The sequence below is a fragment of the Epinephelus moara genome, chromosome 13 (assembly GCF_006386435.1).
Source record: "Epinephelus moara isolate mb chromosome 13, YSFRI_EMoa_1.0, whole genome shotgun sequence".
NCBI classification, from domain to species: domain Eukaryota; kingdom Metazoa; phylum Chordata; class Actinopteri; order Perciformes; family Serranidae; genus Epinephelus; species Epinephelus moara.
This window is the reverse complement of record NC_065518.1, coordinates 5,512,462-5,525,988: the sequence shown is the minus strand read 5'-3', so window position 1 is coordinate 5,525,988 and position 13,527 is coordinate 5,512,462. Positions and strand designations below refer to the sequence as shown.

Here is a 13,527-nt window from a genome sequence, read left to right as displayed (position 1 = left end):
TTAACGTTATGTAGAATAGTTAGCTGCTATGCACTTAGTAATATTGGGCACAGCAGACGTCTTTGTGCGCCGATGTAGTGGTGATGTTGATGCAGCAGTGCTAAGTTCATTTGTAAGCTCGTAAGTAGTCCCAAAAGTGCCAACAAAATATAAACAACCTGGCATATATCTGCCATTGTTGTTGTGGTTCCCAGGCGCCTAATGGGCATGTGCGAACTGGGTTGCAACGTCATTGTTTTCCGAAATCTTTGTCTATCCTGTTTACACGTCTCCATAGAAACGGATATTTTTAAAACTTTCACTTTGGAAGCTGCTTTTTGAAAATCTCTGTTTTCGTTGAGAGTGTGTAAATGATAGGTGCTAACGCAAAGATAAATACCCGTTTTAAGAAATATATGAAACTGTATAAACACGCCCTAAGAGTCAGGTAGTTGCAATGAAGACGGACTGTTCCTTTAATGTTGCAGAGTGAGGAGTAGGAGGAGGAGGAAGAGGAGGAGGAGTAGGAGGAGGAGAGTGATGGGGGAGTCTCGGCTGATCGCGGAGGAGCTGCTGGCTCTTTGTCTCCAGAGGATCACCATGGAGGAGAACACTGTGAGCACAGAGCGAGGTGAGACGACTGATCTGATCCAGGGACAGTTTGTACCTCAGTCGCTGTGACATCATCATGACGTTCGTACGGGTGGAGGAGGTTTGAGACGTATTTATGCTCCTGTGATAATCAGAGGAGTCTCCGATGTGTCCTCCTTTGTCTGTTTTATTTGTCCCTGTTTGTTGGAAGAGCGCCGGCAGAGACACAGACAGGAAGTGATGAAACGACGAGTGGTCTTCACCCTGTCTCATGTCTCCTGGTCACAAACCTCCTGCACTGTCTCAGTCTGAGCACATGATGATGATGATGATGATGTGTCCGTCTGTCCCTCCAGAGATCGTTGACGTGCTGAAGAACTTTGAGACGGTCAGGAAGCGCTGGCTGCACGCCGAGCTGGAGCTGAAGAAATACAAAGAGCTGCTGGTGAAGTCTGACGTGGCTAAAGCTGCTCTGGAGGTCAAACTGAAACACGCTCGAAACCAGCTGGACGTGGAGATGAAGAAACGCTACAAGGTTGAAGGCGACTATCAGTACCTGGTGAGTCTCTGCACGCGAACACAGGAAGGCTGAGTCCAAATGTCCAGACGTCACCACACTGACAGACTCACAGACTTTACGGGCACGTTAGTCTGGGAGGGCTGAGGGCTCCAAATCTACGATTCTCGCAGTCCACAGGGGCCTGAAGTGGGTTTATATAGGGGCGCTGTCAGCACTGTTTCACTGTTCTCTGTGTCTCTGATTGGCAGCAGAGGCAGATGCAGCTCATGTGTGACATCCTGGTCCACGACAGTAAATCCAGCGCCTGTCTGAACGACGAGCAAAAGTCTCTGTTAGCGACATTTGAACAGAAAGGAACAAACATGACTCTGCACAGGAGCAGCAAACGGTAAGACATCGTACGGTTAACTGTACTTCAGGGTCAAACCCAAGGTCACAGCTTGTCCTTTACGACAGGGTTAAATCAAAGGTCACAGTTTGACCTTATATTTGATCTTGTAGTAACGGTCATAGTTTGTCCTTTACTACAGTGTCAAATCCAAGGTCACAGTTTGTCCTTTACTACAGTGTCAAATCCAAGGTCACATCCAATGTCACAGTTTGTCCTTTACTACAGTGTCAAATCCAAGGTCACAGTTTGTCCTTTACTACAGGGTCAAATCCAATGTCACAGTTTGTCCTTTACTACAGGGTTAAATCAAAGTTCACAGTTTGTCCTTTACTGCAGGGTCAAATCCTAGGTCACAGTTTGACCTTATATTTGACCTTGTAGTAACGGTCATAGTTTGTCCTTTACTACAGGGTCAAATCCAAGGTCACAGCTTGTCCTTTATTACAGGGTCAAATCCAAGGTCACAGTTTGTCCTTTACTACAGAGTCAAATCCAAGGTCACAGTTTGTCCTTTACTACAGTGTCAAATCAAAGGTCAAAGTTTGTCCTTTACTACAGGGTTAAATCAAAGGCCACAGTTTGTCCTTTACTACAGTGTCAAATCAAAGGTCACAGTTTGTCCTTTACTACAGGGTTAAATCAAAGGTCACAGTTTGTCCTTTACTGCAGGGTCAAATCCAAGGTCACAGTTTGACCTTATATTTGACCTTGTAGTAACGGTCACAGCTTGTCCTTTACTGCAGGGTCAAATCCAAGGTCACAGTTTGACCTTTACTGTAGGGTTAAATCAAAGGTTACAGTTTGACCTTTGATTTGACATTGTAGTAAAGGTCACAGTTTGTTCTGTACTACAGGGTTACATCAAAGGTCACAGTTTGTCCTTTACTACAGGGTTTAATCAAAGGTCACAGTTTGACCTTTACTACAGGGTTTAATCAAAGGTCACAGTTTGTCCTGTACTACAGGGTTTAATCAAAGGTCACAGTTTGACCTTTGATTTGACCTTGTAGTTAAGGTCACAGTTTGTTCTGTACTATAGGGTTACATCAAAGGTCACAGTTTGTCCTTTACTACAGGGTTTAATCAAAGGTCACAGTTTGACCCCTCAGATGTCACTGCATTACAAACCAACATGACTGTTTAAAGGTTATTACTACATGGGCCCAGGAACACTTTGGAAAACCACTGTCAATAAACACACCACTGCATCTACCAATGACAGTTCAGACTCTACCATGCTCCGCCCGCTTCTCTGGGCCTGAGCTGACAAAGTGGTCTGATGAGGAGTTCAGACGTTGGTTGGTTCTCCACAGCAGTGACATCACATAATAATAAAAAGAGTAAACCTGTCGTTGGATCTCTGATGGTGATGAAATCTTTCTGTTTGACTCCTTCAGGTTGTGTGTGATCGACGAGTCGTCTTTCCTGTCGCACTCTGACATCAGCTACGATCGGACAGACGATGACGTGGTACGAACTTTAATCTGAACACAGGAGGATGTACGGTTTAAACACCGTCTTTTTAACAATCAGCTGATTCAGAGATCTTCAGATTAAATATCCTGAACAGAAGACAGACGGTCCGTCAGAGTGTTTCCTGTTGGTTCAGGAAACGTGATGATGTAAAATGTTTTGTTGTGTTTTAGGACCTGGACATGAGTGTGATCAAACCTCTGAGGTCTCGAGCCAGGGAGCGGAGGGTAACTGTGACACTTCCACCTTCACATGTTCCTCAGTGTGTTTGTCTTTTGTTCTGACGTTCTGATGGTTCTCTGCAGCGCTCATCGATGGGACTGGCTGTTGGCGCCGCCGCTGGGAGGCGAGGGAGAAGTGGGAACGTGTCTGCAGAGCTGCTGGAGAGAAAAGCTGTGGTGGAAGAGGCCCTGAGACCTGTAACTAAAATCAAACTGCAGCTCAGTGCAGGAAAAACTGAAGCTTCACTTTGATCTGATCGATCACACACGACATGTCAGACATGTTCTGACTGTGTGTCTGTACGACTGTTCACGAAATGTTGAATAAGAATAATTCGCACATGAGTCATAAATGAAAATAACCATTAGATGCAGTCCTGGTCTGCACCTTCTTAAACCTCCAGGTTCATGTTGTCGCAACAAAGACGCTCAGACTGACAGAAGTTTCTCTTGTTAAAAACATGACGGAGCCTAACGTTGAGTTTGTGTGTGACTCAGGAGGTGGAGGCGATCGTGAAGGCGTCTGTGATGACTCCTGAGACCGGAGCTCAGATCCAGACCCCTGAGCAGCCGGTCCAGCCCCTCCCCCAGGAGTCAGTCGGAGGAGGTGAGTCTCAACCTGTTGATCAGGGCTCAGTGGTTCGTCCGTCACACTGACAGGACTCTGACTGTTAGCATCAGATGCTGAAAACCACGCAGTTTAAATAAAGTTTCCGCTGATGGTCCACCTTAGGCCTGTGCTACAAAGCAGGATTTTAAGATTACAGTTCGTTGTTTACATTCGGCGCCACTGACATTTTACTGTCTCGTCAACAGACACTGACACTGGACGCACCAACTTTTATTTTCTCCACCCGTCACGCTGCCTCGTGTCTCTCCATGTGGATTTTGTTTGATTAGAAGTCGATCTATTTTTATTCATGCGCTCCAGATGATCCGACAGCAGGTCGCTCTTTGTTTCTTTAGCTCGCCTGGAGTAGGTCCTGTGTTTGTCGCCTGTAGCGCCCTCTAGTGTTTATATACTGCAGCTGCTTGGAGTATTTCATTTTGTCTTCATGAATCAGCTGTTCTTCGTCCACTGCCGAGCTTTCAAAGTAAACAGACACTGTTTTATTAACATAAAATTAAACTGGTTTACAGTCGTACACTGGACCAACAAGACCTGAATCTAATCCAGCTGGAAGTCACTGAACTCTGAGCTGAAGTCTGTTTTTCTAAAAATAATGGTTGTATGTCTGAACTAAGAATTAAACCCTGTGTTCCTCAGACCAAACGTCCGTGTGGTTCCCCTCTGATGAGACGATGATGGAGCCTGAGACTGAAGCAAAGATGGAGGAGAGCACCGCCTTCAGAGCATCGTACACCTGCACCGCTGAGAAAACCCTGAAACATGTCTTCCTGTCTAAAACTGTACGAACACACACAGAGCAAGTGTTTATGAGAGTTTATAAAAGACAAACAGCCGTTAACCTGCAGAGTCTGATTTGTAACTGTCGAATGTTGACGACTGATCCTTCAGTGTTTGTGTGACTCAGAAATACTGATGTGAGTGAAGGTCGGTCAGAACATCACGTACCTGTTGGTATCTGTCAGATAAATGTAAATCTGTATAGAGGCGCACTGATCTGAGGAATAACGTTAATCATGTGTCATGATGTAACGGACGGAGATTACAGGTGGTCAGATTAGGATCAGGTCAGACTCAGTCAGTATCATTTACATCTGCCTCCCTCCAGGTGATCCGGCCAGAGACGTGCTCGCCGTGCGGTAAGAGGATCCGTTTTGGGAAGATGGCGGTAAAGTGCAGGAACTGCCGTGCGGTCGCTCATCCAGAGTGCAAACAGAAACTCAGTGACAGCTGCTCAGCCGCAGCCACGACAGGAAGTTCAGCTCAGCAGGTACCTCCGAGATTTTTAACACTAAAGCTTAAAAAAAAAATCCCTCCTCCTGCAGCAAAGCCCCTCCCACCAGACGACCACGGGCACATGCACACACCTCCTACAGTAACAGTGTTTCCCATACATCAGTTTATTTCATCCTCTTTTTTTTTCCCCCGTTAAAGGGTAGCATCCCTCACCCCTCCACCTCACTCCTCCACCTCGCTCCCTCCGCCTCGCTCCCTCTGCCTCACTCCTCCACCTCGCTCCCTCTGCCTCACTCTTCTCGCTCCCTCTGCCTCACTCCTTCACATCACTCCGCCTCACTCCTCCATCTCACTCCTTCCACCTCACTCTTCGACATCCCTCTGCCTCACTTCTTCACCTCGCTCCCTCCGCCTCACTCTCCACCTGCTCCCTTCGNCCCCCGCCTCACTCACTCCCTCCGCCTCACTCTCCACCTCGCTCCCTTCGCCTCACTCCTCCACCTTGCTCCTTTCGCCTCAATCCTTCACCTCGCTCCCTCAGCCTCACTTGCCAAACGACAAGAGGAGCAGGTTCACAGAACCACAGCAGGTCACCGAGTGTGTTTAACTTCATACGATCTTTGTTCTCCTCAGAACTCGTTGGAGAGTTTTGCCCCGCTGACCCATCCCAGAATTCCTAAACTGATGGTGGAGTGTGTGGCTGAGATCGAGAGGAGAGGGCTGGAGGAGGTGAGATCATCCTCACGTTCTTTAAGGCTGTGAGCTAACCTGTGTTGTTCCATCTGGTTCATGAGTAACGTCTCTGCTGTCTGCAGAGAGGACTTTACAGAGTACCTGGAGGAGAACGTCTGGTGAAGGAGCTCAGAGATCGATTCATCCAGGGGAAGACTCCACTCATGCTCAGTAAGGTCTATGATGTCCACGTTCTGTGCGGTCTCCTCAAAGACTTCCTGAGGAGACTGAAAGAACCACTGGTCACCTTCAGACTGCACAGAACCTTCATGGAGGCCTCAGGTACAGAGACCGAGGCTGCTCACAGAGTTAGACCATGTTTACTATCAGCCAATCAGCATGCTCTCAACCAATCAGCACACAGTGAACTCATGTTACATCTCAACCAATCAGCATCCACTTTTAGGATTTTAACTGGAATAGAGAACATACCTGTGTAGTAAGGACACGCCTGTGTAGTTAGAACACAACTACTGTGTAGTTAGAACACTACTGTGTAGTTGGAACACAACTACTGTATAGTTAGAACACCACTGTGTAGCTGGAACACGTCTGTGGAGTTAGAACACGTCTGTGTAGTTAGAACAACTATTGTGTAGTTAGAACACTACTGTGTAGTTGGAACACGTCTGTGTAGTTGGAACACGTCTGTGTAGTTAGAACACGTCTGTGAAGTTAGACCACGCTTGTGTAGTTAGAACACAACTACTGTGTAGTTAGAACACTACTGTGTAGTTGGAACACGTCTGTGTAGTTGGAACACGTCTGTGTAGTTATAACATGTCTGTGTAGTTAGAACAACAATTGTGTAGTTAGAACACTACTGTGTAGTTAGAACACTACTGTGTAGTTGGAACACGTCTGTGTAGTTAGAACACGTCTGTGTAGTTAGAACACAACTACTGTGTAGTTAGAACACGCCTGTGTAGTTAGAACACTACTGTGTAGTTAGAACACATCTGTGTAGTTGGAAAACATCTGTGTAGTTAGAACAACTATTGTGTAGTTGGAACACAACGTCTGTGTAGTTAGAACACTACTGTGTAGTTGGAATACGTCTGTGTAGTTAGAACACGTCTGTGTAGTTAGACCACGTCTGTGTAGTTAGAACACAACTACTGTGTAGTTAGAACACTACTGTGTAGTTGGAAAACGTCTGTGTAGTTAGAACAACTATTGTGTAGTTAGAACACTTCTGTGTAGTTGGAACACGTCTGTGTAGTTAGAACACGTCTGTAGTTAGAACACAACTACTGTGTAGTTAGAACACGTCTGTGAAGTTAGAACACTACTGTGTAGTTGGAACACGTCTGTGTAGTTAAAACACGTCTGTGTAGTTAGACCACGCTTGTGTAGTTAGAACACAACTACTGTGTAGTTAGAACACGTCTGTGTAGTTGGAACACGTCTGTGTAGTTAGAACACGTCTGTGAAGTTAGAACACAACTACTGTGTAGTTAGAACATGTCTGTGTAGTTGGAACACGTCTGTGTAGTTAGAACACGTCTGTGTAGTTAGAACACGTCTGTGTAGTTAGAACACAATTCTGAAGTTAGAACATGTCTGTGTAGTTAGAACACGTCTGTGTGGTTAGAACACAATTCTGAAGTTAGAACACGTCTGTGTAGGTAGAACACAATTCTGAAGTTAGAACACGTCTGTGGTTAGAACACAATTCTGAAGTTAGAACACGTCTGTGTAGTTAGAACACGTCTGTGTGGTTAGAACACAATTCTGAAGTTAGAACACGTCTGTGTAGGTAGAACACGTCTGTGTAGGTAGAACACGTCTGTAGGTAGAACACAATTCTGAAGTTAGAACACTACTGTGTAGTTAGAACACGTCTGTGTGGTTAGAACACAATTCTGAAGTTAGAACACGTCTGTGAAGTTAGAACACGTCTGTGTAGTTAGTTAGAACACGTCTGTAGGTAGAGTACGCCTGTGTAGGTAGAGCACGTCTGTGTGGTTAGAACACCTCTGTGTAGTTAGAACACAACCGTGTAGTTAAAACACATCTGTGTAGAACACGTCTGTACAGTTTGAACACCTCTGTGTAGTTAAAACACAACCGTGTAGTTAGAACACATCTGTGTAGGTAGAGCATGTATGTGATAATATAATATAATGTCCTCTGTGTGGTTCTATGTTCTAGAGTTGGCCGATGAAGACAACAGAACTGCCATCATGTTTCAGGCGATAGCAGAACTTCCAAAGACCAACAGAGACACTCTGGCTTTCCTCATGCTTCACTTACACAAGTAAGAACCTTCAGCTGTTCTCTGTTGTTCTCTGATGGAACCAAACAAAAACAGGAGCTGTGTTTTATGTTGATCCATGAAATCTTTGTTCATGTGAAAGAACACTGATGTTCGTGCAGAGAACCGTCAGCATGTTCTTCAGTCAGAAACTCAGAAGTTTTACATCGCTGACATCATCGTTATAAGAATGTTTTATTGAATATGTTCTCTTTGATCTGTTTGTTTGGGTTCCTTACCTTGAAGAACAGGAACAGGTTAGTAGGTACTGTCAGAATATGAAGGGAACCTGCAGACACAGATCTGAACACTCTTTCCGAAGTGTAAAAAGTCAGTGATAAAGGCAATCCGGTCAGTTCTATCTGATCTGAGTCACCTTTTGTTCACTGAGTTCAGGTTCCTTAATTCAGTCTCAGATCTACCAAGACACAGGACCAGTAGATTTAAGAACCCATTGATCTGTTGAAGAATATCATGTTACAGGGGTTATTTTATGTTCTGATAGTGTTCCTGCTGGTTGTTCTCTCAGGGATAAACAGTCTCTGATGTGCTGCTGTTGCTACAGTGTCATTTATCACTTCAACTGTCGGTGTTCTGCTGTGGTTCTACAGATGTATAACACACCTTCAGAGGTTCTCCGTCATGTTCTAAGCTCATGTGTCCTCACATATGATCCACTGACACACAAAACATAACATCCTCCATCAGAAACCCAAACATAGCGTGTTGACATCATCTCATAATGTGACCCGGTCCAGGTGTCACACACATCATGACAGGAAGTTACAGTTTGATCCAGACTGTACGCGTTCTCTCTATTCTTCGGTTCTTCAGGGTGATGAGGAGTCCTCAGTGTCAGATGGACCAGAACAATCTGGCCAGGGTGTTTGGACCGACCATCGTGGGACATGGGATGTCTGAGCCGACTCCAACGACCATCATGAGCGACACCAACACTCAGCCAAAGGTTCGTCTGGTTCTAAAGGTCTCATTCAGAGAACGTAGATCTTACAATAACTGGGTTCTATCATTATGAGGGGTTTTTTTTAACGTCAGATAAACATTAATAATGTTTGGACAGCATGTTTCAGCTGAACTAACAACTCACATGTTTCTTAGACAACCAAGAGGACTTAAACCCTGATCAGTGTTTACAAGGAGCGATCAGGTCCGTCTTTACCCTCAGTGGTTCTCTAAGTCCGTCCCTCTTGTCTCAGGTTGTTTGCAGCATGTTGTCCCTCCCTGAATCTTACTGGAGACGTGTCCTCACCGTGCAGACAGATCAGACCTTGTCCTCCACCACTGTGACCTCCACCCAGGACAATGGACACGGTGGGTTCTGTTTCTAAATGATGTCCATTGTCCCTCCAGTAGACGAGTAGTTTTAATGTCCCTGTGTTGCTGTGTTGAATGTATTTTCCAGGTCGGCTGTTTAAACCTCTGACGTCTCCGGAGCTGAGCAGTTACTATAAAACTCAGAGCAGAGGATCTGTGAGAGGTCGGATTAGGAACCTGGGGAACGCTCTGACCAACACGTAAGACCTCATCAGACCAGCTCCGCCCTTCAGCGTCCTCCTCCACCTCCCGTTCTTCTGATTCTGTTCTGTGTTTGTCTTCAGGGGTCGAACAGAACCGGGCCGGAGGTTCTTCACTTCACCCAGCTGATCTCTGACCTGCTGACCGCAAACACATCCAGACCGCACACAGTGAGTACTACACACTCCCCCACCACACAGCACCAGCAGGTGGAACACCACCAGCAGGTAGATCACCATCAGCAGGTAGATCACCATCAGCAGGTAGAACACCACCAGCAGGTGAAACACCATCAGCAGGTAGATCACCACCAGCAGGTAGATCACCATCAGCAGGTAGATCACCACCAGCAGGTAGATCACCATCAGCAGGTAGATCACCATCAGCAGGTAGAACACCACCAGCAGGTGAAACACCATCAGCAGGTAGAACACCACCAGCAGGTGAAACACCATCAGCAGGTAGAACACCATCAGCAGGTAGAAAACCATCAGCAGGTAGATCACCATCAGCAGGTAGATCACCATCAGCAGGTAGAACACCATCAGCAGGTAGATCACCATCAGATTTTACTGCAGTACAGCAGCTGATGTTTAGTGGACTGATGACATGATGTTTTAACTGTCAATAATAACACATGTCACTTATTCATGATTGTTTGTCATCAGCACCATCAGGGGACTGGTCAGACTGGTCAAAGTGGTCTGCCTGACACTCACAGATGTCTGAACAGGAGCACCAATCACAGGACAGCTTCCTCCCGTAGACGCTCAGAACCAGTGAAATGTAAATCTGTCAGAACACTGTGTGACCCTGTGTGTGTGTGTGTGTGTGTGTGTGTGTGTGTGTGTGTGTACCTGTGTGTGTACCTGAGCAGTAGAACGTGTCTCAGGCTGTAAACTGGACTCTGATGTTCCTGAGTTCTGATTTAAACTGTGAAAAATAGAAAATGTTCTGTAAGAAACTTTAAATAAACAAAATGTTGTTATTATTGTTGTTTTTCTGATATTGTTTATTGTTTGTTTACAGAGTGAGAGGTCACAACAGTAAGCAATCACCAGTAATGTTCTTCAGAGGATGAACCCTCCTGATGTTACAGACTGTTTTAAAACAAAATCTACATGTTGAAAGCACAGAACGTTCTCCAGGTTCTCCTGAAAATAATACCAGTCTGTAGAATCACCGACTCTGTCTGTCTGTCTGTCTGTCTGACTGTCTCCACCTGCCGTCTGTCTCGTTGTCTCCACCTGCTATCTGTCCGACCGTCTCCACCTCCTGGACTGACGATGGACAGATTTGTCCCTCAGAGGCTGCCGTACTACAGCCAGAGGTAAACAGGAAGTAGTGTCGTCTTTGTATAGATGACACAAACATTTTATTCTTGTTTCAAAAAATAAAAACTAAATGTTTTCATCTTTAACAACAGGTTCTGGTTCCTGTTTATGATTTATTATTACTGCCACCTGGTGGTCACACTGAGACTTCATCAGTCAGTCAATCAATCAATCAATCAATCAATCAATCAATGAAACACAGAGTGAGTAAATAAAGGTTTAATTTAAATGCTGAAATTAAAAAAAGCTGCTGAGACGTTTGTTATTGGTGGATCTGTAACACGATCAGTGACATCACTTCCTGTCGTTGGGCTGGATAAGGAGAGTTTTTGTCTCACTCTGCCACTCCAACACGTCGTCCAGAGGACAGCGTCCATCCTGACAGAGACAGAGAGTCAGAGACGTGAGTTATTGTGACGGTCTGAGCGTGTGCAGAACTGCAGCGTCAGACTCAGTGTTCATACAGACTGTCAGACCTTCATCATGTCTGTTCACACTGTGACTCACTGCTGCAGACACACTGTGGGCCCCGAGGCCCCGGAGGTCAGAGGTCAGGGATCAGATGTCAGGGTTACCTGGTTGGTGATGTGTGTGTTGGCTCCGTGTAGTAACAACAGCTGGACGGTCTTAGATCTGTTGAGTCGAACGGCATCATGAAGAGGAGTGTCTCCCTCCTGAAACATGACATCACCATCATCATCATCACCATCATTGTCACCATCATCGTCATCACCATCATCGTCATCATCATCACCATCACATTATAATCACTGTCACCATCCTCACCATCATCATCATCATCATCATCATCATCATCATCATCATCATCACTATCATCATCGTCACCATCATCATCACCATCAGCAGGTATATCAGTGTCCTGATACAGTTTATTAAATGATTGATGGAGCTCAGTGTTCAAAGTGCCGTCGCATCTCCCTGATGAAGACGATGAAGATGAAGATTATTGTCTCAGTGCAGGGTTACTCAGTCGTGTGAAATGACTCCTATAGATTCATTATTAATGACTGAAGACATAGTGTCCTCTGGTCTCAGAGAACATGACAACAGCTGCTCCCTGTCGTGAATCTTCAGAGTGAAATCAGAGCTGAGTGCAGTTTGACAGACGACCACCGGGTGTCACTGTCTCCACATCTACTGAGTCCATCAGGTGAGGACACCTGGTGGACATGAAGTGTATCACAGTATGAGAGTGATAGTGAGCTGATGGGACGGAGGAGACAGACTGAAGTCGTCTCTGCTGCTCTGAGGACACATGTCATAGTGTGTCAGGAGGGACGTGTGTGTGTGTGTGTGTCTCTAATCGACCATAAACTTTCTCTCTGCTCCGTCTGTCTCATGAACTCTGTATCGTCCAGTGTTTGGACAATGTTTCTCCTTCCTCTTTGTCTTTCAGCCATTTCTCCTCTGATGAAAAAGCAAACACCCCCCCTCCCTCCGTCCTCCCTCCTCTGTCCTCCTCTGTCCTCACTCTTCTGTCCTCTTCCTCCTCACAGTTTGTCTTCCCAGCATCTATCTTACAGGCCATACACATGCTGTGTCTTTAACCGCCTGGAAGACGTGAGGTCGGTGCTGGGTGCTACCCCTGTGACTTTTCTGCTTTCAAGAGTGTGGCAACAGGTTGTATCTGAGGTTGCTAAGCAACCATAACCACCAGCGTATCACAGGCATGTGTTCCTCATCCTGAGACGCTCTGTGAGTGACGTTATCTTCATCAGGATCCAGTCTGAACTTTAACACCAGAACTTCATCACTCAGAGCGACTCTGAGTACGACCTCTGACCTGTGTGTGTGAGTGTGTGTGTGTGTGTGTGTGTTTATTGGACCCACCCTGTCCTGCGTGTTGATGTCAGCTCCACAGTGAATCAGGTGTTCAGCACAGTCGTTATGTCCGGTCCTCACAGAGACATGAAGAGGAGTACTGTCCAGCTGACACACACACACACACACACACACACACACACACGATCATATTACAGTTTATCTTTCTGTCAGACATGTTGTTCCAACAGGTTCTGTAGCTCAGGTTCCTCTGCTGCTCCAGATTTGTCTTCAGGTTCAGTGTCCACACAGGTTCATGCACATGTTAACACATTCTGTGTCATACGTGTGTTTGGACATGTTTTTTTTTGTTTACAGGCAAAATCTTTGAGTCCCTTTCAGTCCGTTCAGTACCTGAGACCAACCAATAAGGAACCACCGCTGAGAGTGATGTCACTGTGAAATATGATGATGTCATAACAACCCATCAGACTGGTTGTTTACATTAAAAACTCCACGTCACCTATAAAACAGAAACTCGACTGGTTTGTCTGTAGTCACCTAAAACAATCAAAGTTCAGGTTTCTTGTAGAACAAAGTTCAGATTACAAGGTTCAGGTTCTGTGTCGAACTAAGTTCAGGTTCTGTGTAGAACTAAGTTCAGGTTCTGTGTAGAACTAAATTCAAGTTCTGTGTAGAACTAAATTCAGGTTCTGTGTAGAACTAAATTCAGGTTCTGTGTAGAACTAAATTCAAGTTCTGTGTAGAACTAAATTCAGGTTCTGTGTAGAACTAAATTCAAGTTCTGTGTAGAACTAAGTTTAGGTTCTGTGTAGAACTAAATTCA

General features: G+C 45.5%; 2 protein-coding genes across 2 annotated transcripts in view; one reads left to right on the top strand and one right to left on the bottom strand.

The window, feature by feature from the left end:
- The first annotated feature begins 488 nt into the window (after positions 1-488).
- On the top strand, positions 489-10,403 carry si:ch1073-416j23.1 (rac GTPase-activating protein 1). The gene is made up of 17 exons (XM_050060360.1): positions 489-610; positions 927-1,129; positions 1,339-1,478; positions 2,879-2,951; positions 3,128-3,181; positions 3,260-3,373; positions 3,674-3,782; positions 4,443-4,585; positions 4,912-5,073; positions 5,673-5,768; positions 5,855-6,053; positions 7,926-8,031; positions 8,863-8,995; positions 9,246-9,360; positions 9,452-9,563; positions 9,648-9,734; positions 10,233-10,403. The coding sequence occupies exons 1-16, from the start codon at positions 520-522 to the stop codon at positions 9,691-9,693; spliced, it is 1,896 nt and encodes a 631-aa protein (XP_049916317.1). The 5' UTR covers positions 489-519; the 3' UTR covers positions 9,694-9,734; positions 10,233-10,403.
- A 754-nt stretch (positions 10,404-11,157) lies between these two features.
- Positions 11,158-13,527, bottom strand: part of LOC126400221 (ankyrin repeat domain-containing protein 1-like) — an 8,793-nt gene continuing 6,423 nt past the window's right edge. Inside the window, exons 7-9 of the mRNA XM_050060784.1 lie at positions 12,750-12,880; positions 11,474-11,572; positions 11,158-11,276 (exon numbers count right to left, since the gene is read on the bottom strand). Coding sequence (XP_049916741.1) covers positions 11,193-11,276; positions 11,474-11,572; positions 12,750-12,880 — 314 coding nt within the window. The 3' untranslated portion in view covers positions 11,158-11,192. The remainder of the gene's footprint in view (positions 11,277-11,473; positions 11,573-12,749; positions 12,881-13,527) is intronic.